The sequence below is a fragment of the Anoplophora glabripennis genome, unplaced genomic scaffold, assembly GCF_000390285.2.
Source record: "Anoplophora glabripennis isolate ALB-LARVAE unplaced genomic scaffold, Agla_2.0 scaffold13, whole genome shotgun sequence".
NCBI classification, from domain to species: domain Eukaryota; kingdom Metazoa; phylum Arthropoda; class Insecta; order Coleoptera; family Cerambycidae; genus Anoplophora; species Anoplophora glabripennis.
Genome location: NW_019416478.1, coordinates 1,359,407 through 1,383,353, shown reverse-complemented (window position 1 = coordinate 1,383,353; position 23,947 = coordinate 1,359,407). Strand labels below are relative to the sequence as shown.

General features: G+C 31.3%; 4 protein-coding genes across 4 annotated transcripts; 3 read left to right on the top strand and 1 right to left on the bottom strand.

The window, feature by feature from the left end:
* The first annotated feature begins 4,697 nt into the window (after positions 1–4,697).
* Positions 4,698–5,939, top strand: LOC108904254 (leucine-rich repeat-containing protein 51-like). Its single transcript, XM_018706732.2, has 4 exons — positions 4,698–4,824; positions 5,074–5,288; positions 5,377–5,553; positions 5,742–5,939. Exons 1-4 carry the CDS (start codon positions 4,728–4,730, stop codon positions 5,853–5,855), a joined length of 603 nt encoding a protein of 200 aa, XP_018562248.1. The 5' UTR covers positions 4,698–4,727; the 3' UTR covers positions 5,856–5,939.
* Positions 5,940–6,062: 123 nt separating this feature from the next.
* LOC108904089 lies at positions 6,063–7,031 on the top strand. Its single transcript, XM_018706506.1, has 2 exons — positions 6,063–6,146; positions 6,198–7,031. The coding sequence occupies exons 1-2, from the start codon at positions 6,123–6,125 to the stop codon at positions 7,029–7,031; spliced, it is 858 nt and encodes a 285-aa protein (XP_018562022.1). The 5' UTR covers positions 6,063–6,122.
* Positions 7,032–8,166: 1,135 nt separating this feature from the next.
* Positions 8,167–14,472, top strand: LOC108904191. The gene is made up of 4 exons (XM_023454660.1): positions 8,167–8,757; positions 8,846–9,166; positions 12,453–12,652; positions 12,708–14,472. Exons 1-4 carry the CDS (start codon positions 8,245–8,247, stop codon positions 14,182–14,184), a joined length of 2,511 nt encoding a protein of 836 aa, XP_023310428.1. The 5' UTR covers positions 8,167–8,244; the 3' UTR covers positions 14,185–14,472.
* A 1,952-nt stretch (positions 14,473–16,424) lies between these two features.
* On the bottom strand, positions 16,425–21,748 carry LOC108904218 (transcription factor 15-like). The gene is made up of 4 exons (XM_018706683.2): positions 21,435–21,748; positions 17,232–17,362; positions 16,993–17,099; positions 16,425–16,937 (listed from the first exon to the last, which is right to left on the bottom strand). The coding sequence occupies exons 1-4, from the start codon at positions 21,602–21,604 to the stop codon at positions 16,806–16,808; spliced, it is 540 nt and encodes a 179-aa protein (XP_018562199.1). The 5' UTR covers positions 21,605–21,748; the 3' UTR covers positions 16,425–16,805.
* Between the last annotated feature and the right edge of the window lie 2,199 nt (positions 21,749–23,947).

Sequence of the window (23,947 nt, the reverse complement as noted above, 5' to 3'; positions counted from 1 at the left end):
CCTATCTTCAACTATTTAGGCTTCCTTCCAGAATTTCCTACCTAAGTGCCTGTTTTTTGTGCTTCCTTCTATCGACCGTTAATATTACTTTTTCATTGTTGTGCAACACTCATGTAACAGGTGACGTGGAAGTTGATAAGATAAGTACGGTTTTGCACAAGCTAAGCCATTGCGTGGACCAAATAGTTTGTTTATTCAGCTTCAATTTCATTTTTAATTTCGATACGACCATTTTTCATCGAAATATCCGACTTTTAATGGAAAAGGATCCTTTGTCTTCAATCATCGATATCTCGGCGACAAATGGTCGTACAGGGAATTGAAGGGCAGTATCGAAAACTGGAATAAATTTCCTATAACATGCTGCCGCAACGTTTCGGAAAATATTTTTTGAAGTTTTCTCACATTTTTATCGCAAATAACGTTTAAATTGATGGATTATTATTTGTTTTTTTTGTTTTTTTTGGAAAACCTTCCGGACATCGAAGATAACAAAATCCAATTGTTTCCAGCACGATTCGGCTTTTTCGTCCTATACTTCTGTTCATCAACTTTTAATTAAATTAAAATTAAAGTTGATGACCCAAACCAGATTTCGACCCCGATTCATACCGTTTTTGAGCCAAATTTCTAATTAATTTTTGTACAGTCTGTAATCACTTAAAAAACAATTTTTTCAAAACTAAGTACCCTTTTTAATATCTGAAAAAGAATTTAAAAAATATATATTTTTTGAAGAATTTTCAAAACTAGAATTTTTTTTTTTTGGAAAACCTTCCGGACATCGAAGATAACAAAATCCAGTTTCCAGCACGATTCGGATTTTCCGTCCTATGCTTCTGTTCATCAACTTTTAATTAAATTAAAATTAAAGTTGATGACTTTTGACAGAAATTTCTAATTAATTTTTGTACAGTCTGTAATCACTTAAAAAACAGTTTTTTTCAAAGCTACCCTTTTTCTTTGAAAAAAATTTCATCAATTTAAACGTTATTTGCGGTAAAAATGTGAAGAAACCTCAAAAACATTTTTTTTCCATTTTAATTATGATTATGAAGTGTTTAAGCTCAAAAAACGCGACCCTACAATTTTTTTCAAAAGTTTTATTGTTTGAAACTAAGAAACGGTTCGCTAGATCGAGTTAAAACTTCACACGGTTCTTCTGGGTACCTATATCGAACTGTAAAAGTCATGCTTAACATTAGTCATTTCGTGAATATTTCTAATTTAGCCGTCAATTTTCTAAAAAAACAAATTGACCTTTTTTCCTGTTTCTTACAATTCGTGTAAAAGACGAAAATTTATTCCAGTTTTCGAAACTTCCCTTCAATTCTCTGTAGGACCATTTGGCACCGAGATATCGATGATTGAAGACAATAGGATGCTTTTCCATTAAAAGTCCGATATTTCGATGAAAAATGGTCGTATCGAAATTTAAAAAAAAAGGAAATTGAAGGTGAATAAACAAGCTATCTGGTCCATGCAACGGCTTAGCTGAAAAAAAAAATTCAGTTCGTGGACCGTAGCTCCAAAAAATTTCGACCGAAAGATCTAAAAACTAGAATACGACCACTTTTCGGTACCTTACATAATACTTTCTTATAATAAACATATAAATTACATATAAAGTAAAAATTGTTAAAACACGAGTGATTATGAAACATGATGAAGATTTGGAGCTAGATTTGGGGAACTTTATTTACACTCCATGCTTTAATCATGGGAAAATTCCAGATCGATGATGGGATCATTCTCCGTCGCCCGGGCCAAACCAATAACTTAATTGCTTTGAATATTATTAATTAATGCTAATTAATTGTTGGAATATTCTGTTGAGTTCAATCAACCTATTTCGTTTAACTTATAAAATTATTGTTATACTTTTGTTAATCCAGGGGCGTATTCTGTGGTCAAAAATAAGAGTTTTTTGTGCTATAAATGTGGGGTCTTAGGACAACCATTGTCCAGCTACAGTGTGTCAAAAACTAAAATAAAAATCAGTTTTTAATTTTTAATTTATAAACTTCTTAAGATAATTGAATCAAATTCGGTGTGCATATTTAGTATGATAGTAGGTATGAAACAAAAAATTACCAGCTTTAGAAACTTACCAGTGGCGGAGGTGTGGGTATCATCGATCATTATTTGTCGAAAAAATGTCTATCATTCTGTATAATATTACAAATAAAACAGGTCACCATATGCGTCATTGTATTATCTTCACTTTTTGTTTCTTTAGACTTTTTTATATTCCAAACCGATTAACAACAAAATTGATTTATTTGATCAAGTGCATTTTTACACATTTATAATTACTGCAACATATCATAGGAAGGCCATGCAAAACAATAATAATAAGAAGCCGTCATCTTATTTAATACTGTGTATTGTTAAATTAAGATTATTTTCTAAAAAGATTAAGTTTTAATAATGGCTTTTGCATATTCAAATGCTGAAATGGCCAATATGATTTACATGTATGGCCTTGTATATCAAACTGTTAGAATTATTATAAATTTTATAGTAAACAATGATTTTATTTACTACACTCAATTACATATTAAGTATATTTTATAAAATTGTGCAATAGGTTATTCGCTTTGTGGTCTCAACACTTGGTAACTTGTAAAAACTTGCACTGTGTCAGTTGTCTAAACACATTTGAAGTTGATGAATTTATAACAATTCAATATTAGAAAGACGGAGGTGCTACCTAAAACAGAAAAAATTGGTACGTGGTCTAAGAGTCAAAAAAGTTTGAGGACCTCTGATCTAGACCATCCATTGATCTCGCAAAACCAAAACGGAAAGCATCTATTTTAGATTTGTCGTGTAAACATCTACAGAAGTAGATAAATGTGATAAACGTATTATAAAATATAAGGAATTTCTTTCCTGCATTTTAAACAATTTAATTATAATATATGAAAATCTGGCTCCAGATGTGTGATTAATGAAGGTGAGATCAACCAGCAATCCTTATGATGCCAAATTTTACTGAAATCGGTGGATTTCAAAAACGTACAACCGCCATATTGGATCAGCCATCTTGAATTTTTACAATGTGAATTCATATTCGTAATCAGCGACCCAAAAAAACTCTTTATACAAAATCTGGTCAAAATCCGCTCAGAATTTGAAAATAGCGATTCCTACTCGGTTTTTTGAGGTTAGAAAAAAAACACGTTCTAGCTTAATTCTGACAGTGGATTTGAATTCAGCAGAGTCTTTTACATAAAAATGTACTATTTGATGTGGAAATAAATTTTTTTCCAAATTTTCCCAGTAAATTTTCATCAATTTTCACTGTTTTTCACAAGTTTTTTGAGGTTAGGAAAAAATTGTGACGTGATGGGCCAATTCTGACCCCAGATTCATTCGTGTTCAGGAGGCCAAATTACTACGAAAAATATATGTCGCATGAAAAGTATACCCAACTTTTTCTTTTTCTGTGTGGCTATGTAATCATTCGTATTAAAAATAATTTAGGTACTTACCAAAAAGCAAAATCCAGTAATTTTTAAACGCACAAGTACAAAACAAACTACTACATATGCTCAAAATGTCCACCACCATTTCGATGTACGCACGACACCTTCGAAGCCAATTTTCACGCACTCGCTGGAAAACACCTCAAGAAATAGTGGTACGCAAAAAACACTCCGACACGGTCGAATCCAGATACCAACTGAATTGCGTATTGGTGGTTGCTGGACACCTTAGTACCTCGTGTTAATAAACCGGCGTGTCGTTGTTACATTGCTCGATATGAATTTTATCGAATTTTAAATTTATTACAACGCTAATTATTTTTTAGAATTAAGCATAAAGAAGTTCAAGAAAGTGATAAACATTGTATTTTATGGTATTCTATGCGCGCAGTTATGTCAATATTCCTTAATTAATCGAACTTTTGTACATCAAGTCGGAGATTTTGATAATTTCTCGGAAATTTTTGAGTTTAGGACCCCTGTCATATAAGTTTTTTTGTTTATTTTAATGTATTATATCGTCTATTAAAATTAAGGCAATCAAACTTGTAACACCCTGTATACATTTCAAGTAGAAATACCTCTGTAAAAGAATATTTATAGTACGCATTAATTCGGAATTTTTTTAAAATGGAATGTAAAGATCTCTATTTTGTCAGTTGACAGTTATCAAAACCTACTTCTTATTTTTTTGTTGTCAAATTTGACGAGGTGTCCGACAATCTCGTATACCTCTCTGCACGTGAGCAGGAAGCGAGAGCCCTAGTACCACCTGCTGTGTAGGAGGGTTTCACTGAAACCGTTGTCCTCATAGAAGTCTGGGAAAAGTAAAATCGAGGTGGGACAACCGATGATTGAATTGAATGTTTAGACATGGACCATTGACCCTATACGTTCATAAAAAAGTCGCTTAAAATACTTAAAACAGAAACCAGTTTTTTCAACAAACTTAACTTAAATATTATCGCTCAGTATTGGGACAGAAAATAAATGCTGGTAAAATTATTACAACAATTCTCGCCGCCCTATATGTCGCGTGAATTGTTCGATTTTTAATGTAGGTAATTGTTACAGTTTTCAGTCACGCGATCAATCAATAATGCCTCACGGTATTGAGAGGTGTCGTGGAATGACATTTTTGTCAACCTCGCCTCTTTTAAATTGGGGGTTTGTAACACGTGTCCCTTATCCGATCACTGACGAAAATTTTCCTCGAAATAAAGTACGAACGTAACAATGAGCAAAGAAGAAACTGCCCTGCTTTCCACCGGTAAACCCGCTGACTTTTCCTTTCGGAAAATGAAAACTATAAACGTGGATAAATTCTTAAGAGGTACATGCATTCGTCTTTCTTAGTTTTTAGATTAAGTTGCAATTGTGTCCGTTTATCACATTTTGTGTTATGTTCGTCTTATTTTCATGTTCCTGGTTTGAATGTTAATAAATTGTCAAACTGAAATTAATGTATGTTTTTGTGTAATTCATTAAATACACTGGGAAAGGCATACTTAGAATCAAAATCAGAAAATATTTATTAAGATCTTCTCTCAACTCATTATTAAGTTATACGATTTATCTCTAGATATTGGCCTTGAGGGTGCCAGATATACAAGAGTAGCTGGAGTCCCAGATAGAGGAATAGAAAAAAAGAAATTTCTGACCAGGTCCATTTGGCTAAATAACAATAGACTCACCAACACCAAGAATGTAGATCAATTCGCCCAATCGGTTCTGGAGTATCCAGATGAGTTGGGCTGGATCGACTTTTCTTTCAATTTCATAACAGAAATAGATGAGGTAAAATTTGCAGTATTTTTTGAGATTTTATTCTGAGCTACAATTTTGAATAACAGTTAACAAAACCTTCATTTTCATTATATTGTAGTGTATTTTGAAATTCAAGAAATTAAAGATTTTGTACTTCCATGGGAACTGCATATCTGATCTGGACGAGGTTTTCAAATTAAGGCCCTTAATGGAACTCAGAAGTATTACATTCCATGGAAATCCCATAGCAAATCATCCAAGATACAGGAATTACATAGTAGCTGTACTACCACAGGTAATCAATCCTAAGTTTGCAAATATCTTTATTTGATGTACCTAGATATGAAATATAACAAATACCAGTTTTTGATGATGGTATAAATTAGGTAATACAATAGTCAACGACTCAACTTATTAATAGTCTACATTATCCTGAGTCAGAGAGGAGTTTGAGTCTTATAACATTCATATATTTATTTTTAGATAGCCAACTTGGACTTTACTCCCATTGTACGAAATGAAAAATTACAACCAGCACCGCCGGAAGCTATAAAGAAATTCAAAGAAATCGAAAAGAATAAACAGGGAAATCAATGACCTTCTTTTTATACATGTGAAATATTTTTGTACGAATTTATACCAAAATTTTATACATTTATTGATTAAAAGATTAAAAAAATACGTTTAAAATTTTCTGATAATATGCGTAATTATTTTTGCAAAATAATGACACATTTCGTTGGTTGGTTGGTTAGTCGCAAAAATTCGACCAAAAGAAGAAGAAATTTCAAGAAGTAGACAAAAGTTACGGTTATGTATGTTGTGTTTTTTAGGTTATATAGTTAAAAATTTTGAATTTGAGTTATGGAAAGAATTTTGAGAGAATTTGTTAGTAAAAATACATATAAAATGCAACGTATCTTATTATTAATTTTTCAGAAATCCTCTAATAATAGTTGTTGTGACTGTTATGAAGAGATAAGTTTAATAACATATTTAGCAAATTTGACTCAGGATGAAATCATTACGAATGAAATAGAAGCTGCATCAAATATATTACACTGCGCTCTTACAAGTCTCTACGAAAACCATTATGATATAATTCAGGACATTTTCAACAAAAACAGCTGCCACATTACTTTAATTGAGAAAGCTAGTGGAAGCAGCTTCAACATTTTTATAAAAGACACATGGCTTTTTCAAATAATCCTAATAAATTCTATAAAACATACAGATATCGTAAATAATGGTCTAAACCACTCGCATCTTGATTTGCTTACATTGGTTGTTGACCACATCCTTAAAAATATCGATATAGCAAAACCATTATCGTTACATTTGTTAAGAACCTTATTATTAATTATTACCAAGCGCAAGGACACTTTGCTACCAAATTTAAATAGAGAAATTCTGAGCTGTATGAACAAAGTAGCTGTATCACCGATTACGGTGTTCAGGCAGTACGCTCGTGAGATATCGAAGCAAGTTATTTCATCTCTACCTGCAGAAGTAACTATATTTTTAGACATTTCTTTATTGCCCATGAAGGGCATAGATATGTACGATATAGTGAAACGTTTCCCAAAAACATTCATTAGAGAGAACCAACACCACATAGTTAAAAAAGTTTTGAGCATGTTTCTGAGGAACGTTGAGAGTAAAGATGGAGGTGCTTTATACGAGTGTCTTCTTTTTTACTCCTTTGAAGAGTGGGGAAAGGAAATTTGGCCACTATTTCTGGATAGTTTGAGATATATCGATTATGAGGGGTAAATATAACGCTACATTGTTAGTGATGGACACAATTGAGGACATTTTATAATTGATTTTTCAATAAATAAGTAAATTATTGTCAGCATTCACTTCTTATTCAGGTAAGCCAGATATGACTTGATTCTGCTCATCACTAATTAGTATCATATTCCTGTGATCTTGGTTGCCTATGAATTATAGAAGGCATTTGTTTCTTAGACAAAATGACAAAAACAGAACTGTCAATGTGAAATGCATTTAAATAAAAAATAATACTAATTTGTGGTTTGTAATGTAACATTCAGGTATAATTTTGCTTATTATATTTGTAATCAAAACATTTGTTTTTAGTAGGTACATACAATTTATTTATTTTTATATTAATGCTAATCTAATGGCATTTTTCATTTTTTGACTTATTTGCGCTTCTGTAAATCATAACCATTCAAAAATGAATTATTTTTTTTATTATATTTTTGATTTATTTATTTTCTAGGGAATTTCTCCAAAGCCTCCGTAAATACTGGATAACTATGAATGTAAGTGCATACAAATATGAGTTTTATAACTTTGTGAGAAATGAGCCGATAGATTGGAAGCTTAAAAGTTACATTTTACTGGAATCTAAAAGAAAAGGTTGTACCTTTGACGATGATATAATAAAAGGAGGTATTTTAAAGACGTATTATGATTTGGAAACTAGAGAGTTAGCCTTAAAATTAGCGACTACTTATCACAAAAAATCGGTATGGCCAATGACTTTCGAAATTGATGTCGTTATGGAATATCTTTACTCAAACACAAATGTGTCTTTAGAAGAAGAAGAGTCAAGAAGTTTATGCCACTTTTTTTCGCAAATATTCTTACATGCTCATAATGAGTTGAAGAAAAGTGAAGAAAATTTTTCACTTTATACATCGATTATTCAAAAAATTTATAAATATTGCCGTTTGTGTTTAAAAACTGACTTTTATGAAGTAGGAGCTGAAATCACATTTATTTTATGGACTATAGCAACAGGTAAATCTATTTTTATTATAATTTACGATTTTAACTAATCGATTTGCGTCTAGTATTTCCAAACTAAAAAATTTTTACACGCTAAATCCAAGACTTATGTAACGTTTACATTTTAGGTAGTCACAAAAATTTAATACTTAATTATAGACTAGATAAAAAGGATTTTTATGCTAATGGTGAAAATTTATTCTATGTACATTTAAAAGAAAGGAATATGTGGTTGTTTGGTAGCGCAATATTCCGACAAGAATTAATAAATTGTTTCGATATCACAAATGGTTCTAGTACTTTCCTAACAAGAGTATTCACAAAATATTTAGACGTAACAAGCTCTTACTTAAACTCGATAGATTTGAAAAGTTTAGTTAGCGAATGTTCTTCGCAAACTAGCTTAGACACCGAAAAGAGAATAAGGAATTACTCTGATATCGTATTTCAAAACCAGTATTGCAGCAAAGAAAATATGGAATTTCTTGAAGAAATAAGCGATTTCATTGTTAACTTAAGTATTTCTCAAGAAGGCGGTTTTTCGGAGGAAATAATATTCAGAACTGTTCTATATCTAGAAATTATAATGGTAGCTGTGAGACATAGCAGATACGATGTGGAAAAATTGCATAATTTAGTAGAAACGTCCTCGACTGTTGTTGAGAATGTCATAATTAATAACAGTTCTTCTAGTGATGTAAACTATAGAACGGCAAAAGTTTTGGAAGCATTTATAAATGTAAGTTATTTTTTATTAGTATTGGGTATTATAAAGTGAATTTTTGTAATGAAGCTACCGAAAAACTTGTTTAACGACTTTTTTTTAGAAAGTCATGCTGTGTATGATCGAAAACGCAGATGTCCTGTGGAAAAATATCGAGAAAGACAAAGTCATGAGACGTTTAATGATTATAATTCAAAAGAGCAACATGAAGAGACCCCTATCTTTAAGCGTGGAAGTCTTGAAACGTTTCGGTCTTAAAATGAATGAAAGTGACACGAATCAAAATTATAAAATACAGTTCTTGGATGATGCGCTGAAATCGCTGTATCAATCTGCAGTTAAATCGGATTTAAGGATTAGAAGGAGTCCTGAAAGTAGACTAGTCATTCATGCTATGTGTAGTTCTGATACGAATCCAAATAAGGTAGGTGGCATTTTAAATTTCAGCGATATGTTACATATTTCTCCATTTTTTAAACAATTTTGTGGTACCAATTCGCTAATGTTACATTGTTGAAGTAGAAGAAATGTTTGTTTTCATTTCTGCAAAGAAGATATTTATTTGACGGTTGTTAAAAATCATACAGTATTAAATCATGTTTAGTGAAATTTTAAAGTAAAAAGCAAATTTAAAGATAAATTTAAATTTAAAACAAAATTTTCCTGATGTAAGAAGTTGAAATTTAACAATTTTTTCTTCTTTTTGATTATTTCAACTCGTAATATTTATTTATACAGTAATACCCCAAACTTACATGATAGAACCGATTGATAACTTCGTAAGTCGAATTCGCATAAGTGGGATATAATTTTGCATATAAATAGTAAATACATTCAAATTATGTAATGTAATTGAGCTCCGAGACTAAAGAAAACAATAATTTTCAAGAAAAATGTGTGATAAACTCTTAGATAATACAACAAATTATATTATTATTAACTGCAAAAATGTAAACGGAAATGATTTTGACGTAGAAGAACTCTAACAAAGTAATTTGAGGGATCAAAGGTTTTTTCGTACACAAAACCTCGTAGCTCGATAATAATTTTTTTTCCTTGTTTTATGGCAGAAATGCACTCTACGTTGGAGTCTATGTTTTCCAAAATTTGTAACCCTTTTTCAATTGAACTAAGACCTTCTGTCAAGTTCCCAACTATCATTTGATTTTCTAATTGAACTGGTTCTAAAGAATCAGTTTCTTCAATCTTTTGCTCACGCATTTCTGCTCCCGATTGTGTGAATCCTAGCTGTTCTTGTATGTCATCACTATCCACTTCTACAGAGTGACCGCAAAAAACCTGTGATTTTCACCCGTTTTTTCACAATTCGCAGAGAATTAAAAAAATACTTAAAAATATGTTTTTGGTCGCAAATTACTTGTCGTAAAAAACTGAAATGATAGCTTTTAGTATTTTGAAAATTTTAAAAATCACCCCTACTTAGGGTTTGAAAAAATGCCAAAAATGAGGAATTTAAATATTACCAATTGATATAAAAACTATTAGCATGTGAATTATCTTAATATATTTTTTTTTTGGAATTTTTACAATTATTTCTGATATTCTCTAGTTTTGGGGATGATTCCACCCCCTGAGTGCGCTTAAGGGTGGATTTTCTAATTCAACATGCTTATTTCTGTCATGAGAACAAATATTTCTTTGTATCAAGAATCATTCGATAGAAAAATTCACATGCTAATAGTTTTTATATTTATTGGTAATATTCAATTCTTCATTTTGGGCGTCTTTTCAACTCCTAAATAAGGGTGATTTTTGAAAATTTTCAAAAAACTAAAAGCTATGCTCATCTTAATTTTTTATGACTATTAATTTGAGACCAAATTTTATCTATTTTCTTTAGTTCTCTGCGAATTGTGAAAAAACGGGCGATTTCCAATTTCATCAGGCTTTGGCGCTGATTCTGCCCGAGTTTCAGTGGTGAAAAAAATACTCAATTTTTTTCAGATGCCATTTAAAGTTTTTTTGTGAAATTTTATTCCAAGTTTGTCCAACGATTCTCACAGCATCTAAAACATTGAATTGTTTCCAAAAGTGTTTAACAGAAAACTCGTTGTTGTCACAAAAGATCCTCTTGTGTAATAAGCTACGAATGTTTAGATGACTCTCTGGTCCATCAATTGAAGCAAGCTGGTTGTACTTGTTGGAAAAAATACAACTTTCACTATTGGATCGAAATTGGTTAAAGTAGCAGGGGGATGACCTGGTGCTTTGTTGATTAATAGCATCGCTTTAAATTGGATTTGTTTAGATTGGCAATAACGTTCGACTTCAGGTATAAAGTGATGACCAAACCATCCTCAAATGGGAAAGCTGTCATCCAAGCTTTACAATTCGACTACTAAATCGGGAAAACCAGCTTTAGATTTATTTTTTAGTGGTCTTAGATTCTCTGAGCGATAAACTAACAGAGGTTTTAACTTACAATCACTATTAATTGAGGTTTGGCGGCATTAAAACCTGGAAAGGTTTTATCTTCACGCACGATAAAAGTTCATTTACGAATCTTCTTCCAGAACAGACCAGTCTCATCCACGTTGAATATGATTTGACTGGTATAGTGTGACGAGCTCTTACTATAGTTGTAGTAATTAGTTAATTAATTATTGTTATATTTAGTTACCATGTATTATATGGTGTTGAATTAATCACCCCGTATATCATATGTCTTCCAGTTTATTTCAGTTATATAAACTTGAGCAGATATGTTCTGATAAGCCGGCCTATATTGAGAAAAGCTTACGTAAACTTATATTTGACGGAATAGTGTGTCATTCTTTGTGCTATTATAATTTAAAAATATATTTGGGCAGAGATCTGCAAGTTGCCGAGAGTAGCTTGGGTCTTTGATCTAACTTCTTAACAATAGCCACCTTCTTCTATCGTAGTTTTGAGTTTCTCTGGATAGAGACGCGCAGTCTCTATCAGCGCTTGCCGCCCCTCTACTTTCTGCAATGCAATTCCTGTTACAGTAACTTTTGAATCGGCTGAACCAATCGTGACTAGCTTTAAATATTTCATCTTTAGCCACCTCTCCAGCATACCGTGCTCCGATGAACAGGACAATTTTTCACACTTACTTGATTATCACACCATAATTTTAACATTTTTTTCCTATTTCATATGACACTTGAATTCAAAGATTGCGCATTTTTCACAGCTTCAAGAATTTTTTCTTTGCCTTTTATAATTATTCTTCCGACTATCGATTCCGGTAGATCGAACGTCTTTTCCAATTTACAAATTTTTATTTTTGCAGCGAAGTCTTTGATAATGTTGTTTACATTTCAAAGATAATGTTTTGTTTTTCTAGTTTAATGCAAAAGAATTGGTTCTATTTTGTTTGGATGACATCTTTCAAATCTCAGTAGATGTAACGAACACACAACATGTACTGTAACACTGTAACTATGCATTGATTCCACGAAACATGTCCAAACATGTCATAATCTGCACACTAGCGTAGACAGAGTGGCGAATCGAGAGTTGTGCGGTGCTCAAACAAAAGACGAATCGACGAGAGATTTAAAAATCAACTAACTCAGGTTTTGCGTAAGACGGGGTAGCGCAAGTCAGGGTATTACTGTATCTACAAGTCTCAAAATTTTTACACCTCTAAATATACCTTGCTCAAAACTTATTTCAAAACTTTTTGCTCTAATTCTTAGAGGTATTTCACTAATCACTTTCAGCCTCTACTCAAATGGGTTCTTACCAACCTAATACAAGTCATATCTGATCCGAACAGTGCAGAATCTGCCATATCATCAGCTCTACACAGCATAGAAATTTTAGTTTCCGATAATAACTTACAATGTTCCACTCTACCTTTCATTTCTGATATCATCGTCCAATGTGTAGAACTATTCGCACGATCCAGCTGGATTGTCAGGTAAAAAATATTTTTTTTTATTTGTCTGTCACTCTGAATATCGCTATATTTTTAGGAACGCAGACTTACAGCTTACTAGAGCCATAATTGACCGATTCTACGGGGTTTGTTTAGATACTTCCAATAGGCCAAAATGCATAGAGGACCTTTTTATATTATTTCCAAATTTATCTTTGTACTTCTACAAAGTTTTATCTTGTGACAAGTTGGACGAACGGGCAATTCTGGTGTTCCAATTTTTCTCCGAGTCACAAATAAAGGAGCATTTTTGCCAATCGGACGTATCTATAGAACGTTTCTGTCAGTTATTTATGAATATACTGCAGAGATATCCCAATCACTATGGAAAAATGGCGGCACGCTCCTATTCGGCTATTTGTTCATCGAAAGGAATACCAGAAAAAATTTGTAGCATTTTACGTTTCTTCAAAATTAACTTTAGATACATAAGCAAGAACGTCACTGCCAATTTCACGTTCCTAATCCAACAGTTGTATGAGAAATATCAAAATTCATTTCAACACTGTATTAGCAAAGAAGGAATCAAAGTTATGAACTTTGCTATAAAAGACCTATTGACTGAACTCAGAAGATATGATACTCGATTTTTCGATTTTGTTTTATTTAAAGTTAAACCACGAACTGAAATTTTAAATGAATTTGTAAATTGCCGTAACGAAGATTTCCGCAAAAGGCTTTGGCTTCATAATAATATTCCATTTTTATTTATCAGTGCAAAAAATAAGGAAATTACCGTTATCTTAGAAAAAATTTTGTCGAACGATTTACTGCATTGTATTCAAATAAAAATTTTAACGATATTGATTTCAAAGCTTGAGAGCAATGAATTTGACAATGATATAATAAACGAAATCTTAAAAACTCTGTTTAAGAAATCAGTTTCTTTAAGTGATGAAGATAATTATTTATTAAATTGTTATTTTAAAACAATCCTAGTGTTCTATCGATATAATCGTAGTTTGAGTTTTAAAGACGATTCAGTGCAATTTAAAATTACGAGTAACGTCTCCAAATTAATGATCTTTGTTTTATATTTTTCTGAACAACCAGAACAACTCGATGATAAGCAACTTTTCTATGATCTTGTAGAGACAAGGTACATGAATTTGAATTCTTTTAGCGAAGAACTAAAGAACGATATAATTTCTACGTTGCCGTACTTGCAGAAGCAAGTTCCAAAACAACTGCTGTTAAAAATATTCAAACTGATATTTTATTGTTCGCTTTTTTATTCCACCCATTTAGAAACATATAGATGTATAACTTATATTACTGGGAAAAGTTATTCCAGCATTCTCAGCGCTTTCAAGGATTTTTTCTCCGTACAAAATTTGTCTTTGCATTTAAAAGACAGAACGTTAGTGGCAAGTTTTTTTAGTGATGTTATTAAATATGTACCTGAACACATTCAACGAATACAATCAGACGGGTACTATTCGGAAGAGAGCGACATTTTGATACCAAAGTTGTTTTTAGAAAGGTTAATAAACAGTGAGGTTAAAAAAATTTAATTTTGGGTATGTCATCGGTTCTAGTTATGCCACTACCATGGATAGACAGAACACTTTAAGGGGTTTAACAGTTCTATGGGTTTAACATGACAAAAGTAGTACTATGGCTGGTACCGTCATCTAAAAATCCCTAAATCTTAGCGTCACTAATATTAATGATTCGTTTACAAGGAACAATGACAAACCGTTACATCTACGCCTGAGATAATGCGTCCATTTGAATAAAATCGTGTGAAAAATTACACCAATTGACAGCCAGTGAAACAGAATGTTGTGTTTTAATGTAAGCATAAAAGGATAGCCCTTTTGAAGGAAAATGCATTGATATAGGGTTTGGCCTACTTTACTTTGACAGGTGCGAAAAAAAGGCAACGATTGGAATCAACATGGTTTAAAATAACAACAAAAGTAGGTACCACAAACTGATGCAAGAACAGAGCCACACCAAAAAATGGGAATTTGTAGATGTTTCGTGTTTTGGTTGATTGTAGGTACAAAAAATATCAACGCATTTCCCTTCGAAAGGGCTATCCTTTTATGTTTAAAAAATTAGGTAGTGCTATTTAAAAAATATGTCAATGACGTCATGGGTTTATGAAACATCGCGCAAAAAAGGTTTAAGCAACGTGACAAAAGGACAATTCCTATTTCCTAATTGACTTGTTTTAGCGTTTTTGTGAAAACAACACAAAATAAAATACGAATTTTTTGCGTTACCTCTGGGACGCACTGTATATTTTAATAGTATATATTTTTTTTCTTTCCTTTTTAAATATAGCAAAACATCCAAAATATTAAATAAAAAATATCTAAAATTAGTGTATGTAAATTAATTCATTACCAATAAAAAGCCTCTCTAATCTTGTAGAATTTTTATAAATCGAATTATCATATATTTTTTTTAGATATTTCTCCTGCATTCAATTATTTTTTTACATGTTCATTAAAAGATCTACGGAAGGTCAAAGAGTGACCGCAAAAAACCTGATTTTCACCCAATTCGCAGAGAATTTAAAAAAATACATAAAAATATGTTTTTGGTCGCAAATTACTTGTTGTAAAAAACTGAAATGAACATAGCTTTCAGTATTTTGAAAATTTAAAAAATCGACCTTAGGGGTTAAAAAAATGTTAAAAATAAAGAATTTGAATATTACCAATTGATACAAAAACTACTAGCATGTGAATTATCTTTTATATTTTTTTGGAATTTTTACAATTATTTCTGATATTCTCTATTTTTGGGGATGATTCCACCCCCTGAGCGCCCTTAAGGGTGGATTTTCTAATTCAACATGCTTATTTCAGTCATGAGAATAAATCTTTCTTTGTATCAAGAATCATCGATAGAAAAATTCACATGCTAATAGTTTTTATATTTATTGGTAATATTCAATTCTTCATTATGGGCGTCTTTTCAACCCCTAAATAGGGGTGATTTTTGAAAATTTTCAAAAAACTAAAAGCTATGCTCATTTTAATTTTTTACGACGAATAATTTGAGACCAAAAACATATTTTTATCTATTTTCTTTAGTTCTCTGCGAATTGTGAAAAAATGGGCAATTTTTGCGGTAACTCTTTGAAGATAGCACTGCATTATTTTGAAAAAGAGTTATTCTTGGGTAAAGCCAAAAGTGCACAACAATTTGGTTATACTTTTTAATAGCATTTATCAAAAAATGCAAAATATTTTTTATTAAAAAAAAACGAGACAATTATAAGAGTGTTATTTTTGTCAATAACCAACAGATTGACAATAGTTGATTTTATGTAATTTATTATCTACCCGAGGTACAAAAAAATTAAGTATGTATTAAATCTTTATTGTTCTCTACCTGCGGCTAAGTCCAATTTAATCAATCATCAATGAAAATATAAAGTTGCAAACCCTAAAATAATTAAATGTAAATCATTTCTATGCATTTGTAAGATTGTTAGTGAAATATTTTTAAAATAAAATATCTAAGACTGACTTGTAGTTAATATCTTGCCACCTGAAAAAATAGAACACACTTGAAGTCATCTAAAGAACCACAAAAAATATATTTTTTAATATTTTATATATACTTTGATTTCCAGGACTATATTTTTCTATTTAGTGTTATTTTATGGTAAACAATTATGTTTGACATGAAACATTCAGTATTTCAAATTCATAACATAACCATAACATTTCAATTGAAGTGGAACACATTCTGACGTAATCGTAATTCTTTTATGAATATGGGCTCAGCCTTGGGAAAACGAATAAATATCATTGACGATAATTAAAACTGCATATGGTTAATGGCATCAGGATTAATTAACAGAATTTATTATTTTAGATTCCCAGAAAAGTTTAAGCGATTTAACATAAATCATTGTTTCGTTACAAACTTGTTAAACGCTTATGCTTTGGTAAAGTTAAGTACATTTTAAGATTAGTACTAGATAAACCTTAAATAACTACGCTAACGTTATATCTACAGAATGTTGCTCATCCGTGAATAAAAAATGTGTTTATCTGTAAAAAAATGTTGGGCATCCAAAAATGCACGCATTTTTTATGATTAATTATCGGTTGTTTTTAACTATAACTTAAAATTTCTGCCTCATCACGATAACGAGCATTTTTTACTTTTAATAATAAATATTACTCAGGTCATTCGGCGTTAAGACTGTCGCTGTAGTCATTGTAGAAGGCGAGGTGGGGGTTAAAAATATCTGCCCCTCGAAATTGGGGCACTCGAAGTCTTCCGCCATGATAGTTTTCTGAAAGACAACGATTAAACTAGCTTAAACTCAATTAAATGATGATTATACCTACAGGCGATTTTTTATGCGCTATGCAAAAGGTACACACTTGATGCCTGCTGGTCTTCGTGCTCTCATCTTCGAGTTTCGATAGTCTCAAACAAGGCTGTTCAATCGGACCTAGAAAAATCGTATTATTCTTTTCTCGAAAGTGTGTCTTACAACAGAGATGTCTGTATCAGCGTCGTAAGACTGGTGCTTTTATAAATTTCGATTTTGAATAGTTTCCTTAGAAACAGTTACAACAGGTACCTGCCATTAATTGTGTTCCAAGGTGTGAGATATAGCTCGACGCCAATCGTAGGGTCTCTATTTTACTCAGTTTTCTGTCCTTTGGCTCTGTCGGAATCAAGGTCCTCAATGTTGAGAAAGCCGTGTTGACGCTAAAACAATAGGGGCTGAACTTAAATCAAAAGGAATTCACTTGCATTATTTATATTTTAAATTATATATAAACAAAATAAAACTTCGAGTGTACAATAATTTTAGTTCGATCTTTTTGTCATTACAGATAGTCACTAGTTGTTAGGTCATTAGTACTAGACTGTTATAAAAACTAAAGAGAATATTTTTTCCACTACTATTTAGACTCAAGTAGTGGCTTTTCAATAACTTGTGCTTACGTTTCCAACAATTTTAATAAGAATTAACCATTGTTCTATCTTAAGAGCATTTTAACTTTAAACATAAAAAATTATCTACATTTCTCAAAAAGCAAACATTTCAAAAGGGGTAGGCCCTTTAAAGGGCATATTAAAAACTGATTTTGTTCACAGTTGATTACACACAGGAAAAGGGTAGTTACAGCCCTTCAAAGGGCGTATTTAAAACTGATTTTGTTCACAGTAGCTAACATCCAGGATTGTAAAGTTTTATCTAGATTTGGATAGTGTTGAAATGAAATGATTCAAAAGAAGTACCTTGTTTTAAAAATGATGTTTTTCATAATGACTTATCCACTTTTTTTAATTTCACTCCAATTTTTATAAGGTTTACAGGACTAAGACATTTTTTGCAAAATCTCCATAGATCAATTTTTTATCAAATTATATTTAATACATAAGTAGTTCAAAGAATATCTCATAGACAATCAAATATGCGATTAGATATTTGATAGTCAGCAAAAATAGTAGATATAAGTCAAACAACAAAAATATTTAAAAACTCTTATTCAAAGTGGAAATTCAGAATAATCGGTGGACACTAATGCTTCATGCAATATAACTTCAATAATAAAATCTGCATTAGTGAATTTTTTGCTTAATAAATAGAATTCATATTTTAATAATGAAGTATGACCATTTTTAGGGGATGATTTCTATGTGCTCACACAAAGATCACAAAAAATTTCCATTCAAATTATGAATTGTCGATCTCAAGATATCAAAAATGGTTACAAATATTTATGCAAAATATTTTCTTCATAATCGATTGATAGGTATAATACAACTGGGCAGTTTTTATTTAATTATTTATTACAAAATTAAATTTTCTTTGTAGTTACACGTATTTCATTTTAATTTGATACAAACATTCCGGTTTTCAAATTTCATAATACTGTAACTTTAACAAAAAAAAAATTTTTTGACAAAAATTTATCCATCACTCAAGTAGTTCCTAAAAAATATATTTTGCAAACTTTTTCCAGATCTTAGGGTTGGCAACCCCTCATTTAATTTTTTATATAGCAAATTTTTTTTCATCAAAAACTTCTATGTGGGCCTCGCATTGTATTATCAAAATTCACACTGTATATTTGCAAGATATAATGGTTTGTTGCAATAACAATAAAATAAATTAAATCATATTAGATCTTGCATTTTATCACAGTTCTAGATTTTATTTATTTATTTTGATAAATCAAAGTTAAGTGGATAGTAAAAAATTTGCAGCATCAGCCAAAGATTGTTTATCTTTTTCAAATCATGTTTTTCAAATGAGAGCAAAAAATATGTCCACAGTTTTTGTTAAGGTTCTAGAAGTTGAACTGAATATATTGATCCAAATACTAGTATTTAACCAAGGAAGTATTCAGTTTATTTTTTGTGTTTGAAGTATTGCAGTACTTGTATACTGTTTAGGTCACTAATAAATAAAGAGCGTTCCATAAATATGTCTCCATCGTCTTCGACAATGTGTTAAAATTAATGAAAAGACTGGTTTATTTCAAATTGCGAAGGAACACTTCGTATGTATACCTATTTCATTTACATACAAGCAGATTATTACTTGAATATGACATTTTGCAATTTATCTCGAAAAGGGTACAACCTAGTGACATATTGAGTCAAGTTAAAATGTCTTGTTAAATAGAATTTTTGAAAGCCCATCTCTGAAAGTATGCCCTGTTTATTTAATTCAAATTTACATGAAATTGTTTCAGCCCCTATCTTGCAAATGAAGTAACGTTAATATGTTGTTAAACTTTAACTCAATGTATCTTGAAATCGAAGTGTTTCCAGACACATGTTTCTAGGAAGTTTTTTCATTAATTTGTGCTATAGATTAAAGTTTTGCCAAGCGTGCCAATGGTTCTCTATACATATTGAAAAAATTAAAAATGAATAACAAAAAAAAGACGTTCAATTTATTATTGTGTTATTCAGACTTGTTGAAATCGATGTAAGTAGGTACTTCTTTCAGTTAGTGTACCTATTTAAAAAAATAATCTTGTTGAAGAATGAATTTTTTCCTTAATCCTTTTTGTTTTATAATAATTTCAAAATCAGAGGCGACAAAAGATTAAAGTAAAAAAAAACAAGGATGATAGAGAATGATGAAAATAACAATAGCAACAATTAAAATCATATAGCACTTCAATGATCTTGGCATCGACAAAAAACCTAATTCCTTGGTCATACGGGATATAAATTTGTAGGTACACATACAGTGCTATTTTTTTAAAACCTGACATAGGCCAACTTTTTTATTTCAACTCGTAGACTAGTACTTCCAAATGCAAAGTTGTAGGAAATAACTTGATTAAGAAAAATTTGCAAATAATTTTTTCCGGTGTTGCCAGATTTCTGCAGTAGCTACAAAAACAATATTTTTTTAAATGGTAACATCGTATTTTTTTAACATAATTTGAAAAACCTTGAAATTCTAAATAAAAAATATATCACATTTCTTTATTGGAATGGCCGTTTTAGAACAATCAACAAAAACAATGAAAATAATCTGCAGTCGGCAGGAACTAAAAGAAGCTAACATAGCAATAGTAGGCCTTGGATATTAAACAAAAATTGTGTTGTTTGAAAAGACCCATCATTACTGTGCCGTGATTGTGGTATTTGACAACTGTTGTATTTGAATGTGTATAAAAATAAGGGTTTAATTAAGATGTTAAGATGATTTTCAGCCTTTTGCAGATCCTTGGGCACACACTTCTAGTTGTTTTTTAGTTTTACTAAGTTATTCTTTAAAAACTCCGGATTTGGAAGAGGCCTATCGGGATGTCTTGCGTGGAATTAAAAATTAATTCAACTTCCTTGTGGATTGATTGTGGAACTGATCATCTTAACAACTGAATTAAAACGTAATTTTTTTATACACATTCAAATACAACAGCTATCAAATAACATAATGACAGTACAATAATGATGGCTCCTATAGAACAACACAATTTTTGTTCAATTTCCAAGACCTTAATTGCCATGTTAGCTTCTTTTAGTGCCTGACCATTACAGATTATTTTCGTTGTTTTTGCTGATTGTTCTAAAACGGCTATTCCAAAAAAGAAACGTAACATAACATTTTCTATTTTGAATTTGAAGGTCTGTCAAATAATGTTAAAAAAATACGGTGTTGCCATTTAAAAAAGTATCATTTTAGTAGCTACTGCAGAAATCTGGCAACACCGGAAAGAATTATTTGTAAATTTTTCTTAATCGCTAGTTAATTCCTACAACTTTTCATTTGGAAGTACTAGTCTATCAGTTTAAATAAAAAAGTTGGCTTTTGTCGGGTTTTAAAAAAATAGCAGTGCGTATATATATCATCTTCTTTCTACTTAAGAAAAATGTAGTTTGGGGTGAAAAATATAATAGTTACTAATAATATTTACTTTATATTTATCTTCATCTCTAGATTATACAATAATTTTTTTTTTATTCTATTGCCTTGCAAAAATAATTAAATTTTAACCAAAACAAATTCTAGTAGTCGCATATAAGAACTAGGAATATGAAATCATATATGATTAGCCACTTCTAATCAAAATAAATACATCTCAGTTTTTTTTATTAAACTTGTTCTAACTTTATTAGATTTTTACGCAATAGATGTCCACTCTAAATCACAGGAATTTCCATGTGATGCGACAATTGCAACGTAACATTTTGGGTACCGCGAAATCTTATAGAAACTTATATTTACTGGTAGTAAACATTACGTAGTAATCGCAGTATGCCATGTTTTATCTTTTCTTACTTTACTAATGAAAAATAAGAATACCTGTGAGTCCTGTCCCTCTCCCTGGCGTTCGCCTGGCTCCTCTGTCTCACGGGCCCAGAAAAATCCTCCGCCCCATTTCCGTAACTCGAGGATTTCCTTCTCTTATTGTTCGAAACGTTCTTCGCCAAACCCGCCTCCTCCAGCATCACGGGGTAGTGCATGAAATCCATGCCGGCCGTCCGAAACCTCGATGTCTCTCGCACAGTAAACACCACAAATTCCTCTATTTCAGCCCAGTTAATTGAAACTTTTAATTGGTCTAATTAAATTGGCCGGACATGGAACGCTAAATAACACTTGTGCTCGTCCGTCCGCCCGCTCGCCGAACTGAAATAAAAGAGCATCAGCCGAGCAACAAGTGTCACAGCCGGCTCAAACTGAAGCAATTAGTCAATTTTGATATTTTTAACAGATGCTTCGGAACGCCTACGTTCTCAAAATTCTCACACGCCGAGGAAACGCAGTCGACCGACGTGTTTTCCTCACTGGGCATATGCGAAGACTGCAAGGTAAAAAACTTTAAAATAAAAAGTTGTTTACACTGTTTTTGTGCTTTGAAAATCTCAAACGCAAATATCAGAGGACTGCGAAAAAATAAATGTATGTTACTACAAACATTAATTTAATTTTCAAGCTCCCTGTACAGGGTGGGTTAATTTCGACTCTTCTGTCTGTCTCATCCATACCTATGTCAAATTTGGTCCACCCTGTACAGTAGGCATTAGCCTGGATCCACATGCATGTGTGATCACGGATCCGTTGTAACCACGTGATCATCAGTATCCAATTGTGCATCAGTAAAACGACTTGACACTCCGTCAAGGTCAGAACCGATTGGATGTTGATGATCACGTGGTTACAACGGATCCGTGATCACGCATGCGTATGTATTCGCCGATTTTTTTTTATGCAAATACAAATGCAGAGCGATAATAAAAAACAAAGACTAATTATTACTATTGTTAGATGCTTTGATACTTTTTGGTCTATAATAAAAAAATATTTCTTCCTATAAAATACTGAATTTACTAAATTGTCTTGTTTTATCAATATTTGATATTTTAATATTCTCAGAAAGTCTTTCGATTGTTCCATTTCTTGTTTTAAAAATAGTAGAGACTGAATTAAATAAAACTCTAGAAGATTGTGTGTACAGAGTGGTTCACTATATTTTGCCCCCCCCCCCCCATTAAACTTTTTTGTTTTAAGAGTTATAAAAAATGTGAAATACAAAAGTTGCATGATTTTTTATGAATTTTTCGGAAATTATAGAAAAACAAATGAACTCCAAACAAAATGGCTGGGGATGTTAACTTTGTTAATTTAAATGGAACACCCTGTATATTTTTGCATATTTGGATAGAGCTTTCCCTCTCGAGCATAGGGTTTGTTATGTCCATCTCTAACAATAAGCGAGATAATATTAAAAAACGAAAAGGTTTTTTATTAAGAAAATAAGACATCTTGTAATTTAGACCTCTTTCAGGAATTTCTGCCTTTTTTCCAATTACGTAAAGATTTAGATTTAGTTGAAATATATTTTGACATGTCGGACATTGATACGGCCCAAAATGCATATAGGTATTTTTAACTAAATCTCACTAATTAGACCGTGTGAGGTCAATTACTCAAGACAATGTTAATGGTAGGTCGTGTCGTGATAGTGACAGATAGCAATGTCATGATAACATTGTTATTGATTGACAGTTTGTATTATTATTTAATTAAAAAGGGTTACACAGAACTAGAAAATTTAAATATTATTAGGAATTAAAATAGAATATGGAGAATAACTCTATTTTAATTCCTATAATATTTCAATTTGTGTAACCCATTTTGATAAAATAATAATACAAACTGTCAAACAATAACAATGTTGTCATGACGTTACCTGTCACTGTCACGGCCTACCATATAACATTGTCCATGAGTAAATAGGCCTCTCACTGCCTAATCAGTGATATTTAGTTAAAATACCTATACCTATACGCATTTTGGACTATATCAATGTCCAATATGTCAAAATATATTGCAACTATAAATCGTAATTGGAAAAAAGACAGAAATGCCTAAAAGACGAACAAGACATCTTATTTTCGGTTTTTAATAATGATCTCGCTTTTTGTTAGAGATGGACCCAACAAATCCTATATGACTGCTCGACAGGTAACGTTCTATCCAAATATGTAAAAAATATACAGGGTACATTTTGTTTGGACGTCATTTGTTTTTCTACTATCACTTTCGAAAACTCGTCCAACTTTTGTATTTCACATTTTTTATAACTCTTAAAACATAAAAGTTAATGGGGGGGGGTCAAAATATAGTGAATCACCCTGTACATGTTACTGACAAATAAATTTAAAATCAAATTCACTATTAGTTTTCAATATATGTATTTCAAAATATATGAGTACTTATGATATTGAGACTGTCTCTGTCAAACAGCTTTCATACCGTTCTTTCCAGTAAATAACTAATATAACCGGAAGTGCTATGTTGATGGCACTATT

Excerpts from the sequence above, each read along its gene's own strand:
- LOC108904089 (XM_018706506.1), top strand. The coding sequence starts at position 6,123 with ATGGAAAGAATTTTGAGAGAATTT. Across the intron at positions 6,147-6,197 it reads AAAGAATTTTGAGAGAATTT|AAATCCTCTAATAATAGTTG; the intron begins GTTAGTAAAAAT and ends TTAATTTTTCAG.
- LOC108904254 (XM_018706732.2), top strand. The coding sequence starts at position 4,728 with ATGAGCAAAGAAGAAACTGCCCTGCTTTCCACCGGTAAACCCGCTGAC. Across the intron at positions 5,289-5,376 it reads TCATAACAGAAATAGATGAG|TGTATTTTGAAATTCAAGAA; the intron begins GTAAAATTTGCA and ends ATTATATTGTAG. Across the intron at positions 5,554-5,741 it reads TAGTAGCTGTACTACCACAG|ATAGCCAACTTGGACTTTAC; the intron begins GTAATCAATCCT and ends ATTTATTTTTAG.
- LOC108904218 (XM_018706683.2), bottom strand. The coding sequence starts at position 21,604 with ATGGATTTCATGCACTACCCCGTGATGCTGGAGGAGGCGGGTTTGGCG. Across the intron at positions 17,363-21,434 it reads GAGAGGGACAGGACTCACAG|CGTCAACACGGCTTTCTCAA; the intron begins GTATTCTTATTT and ends CTATTGTTTTAG. Across the intron at positions 17,100-17,231 it reads TGGAACACAATTAATGGCAG|GTCCGATTGAACAGCCTTGT; the intron begins GTACCTGTTGTA and ends CGATTTTTCTAG.
- LOC108904191 (XM_023454660.1), top strand. The coding sequence starts at position 8,245 with ATGTGGTTGTTTGGTAGCGCAATATTCCGACAAGAATTAATAAATTGT. Across the intron at positions 8,758-8,845 it reads TTTTGGAAGCATTTATAAAT|AAAGTCATGCTGTGTATGAT; the intron begins GTAAGTTATTTT and ends ACTTTTTTTTAG. Across the intron at positions 12,653-12,707 it reads CGATCCAGCTGGATTGTCAG|GAACGCAGACTTACAGCTTA; the intron begins GTAAAAAATATT and ends CTATATTTTTAG.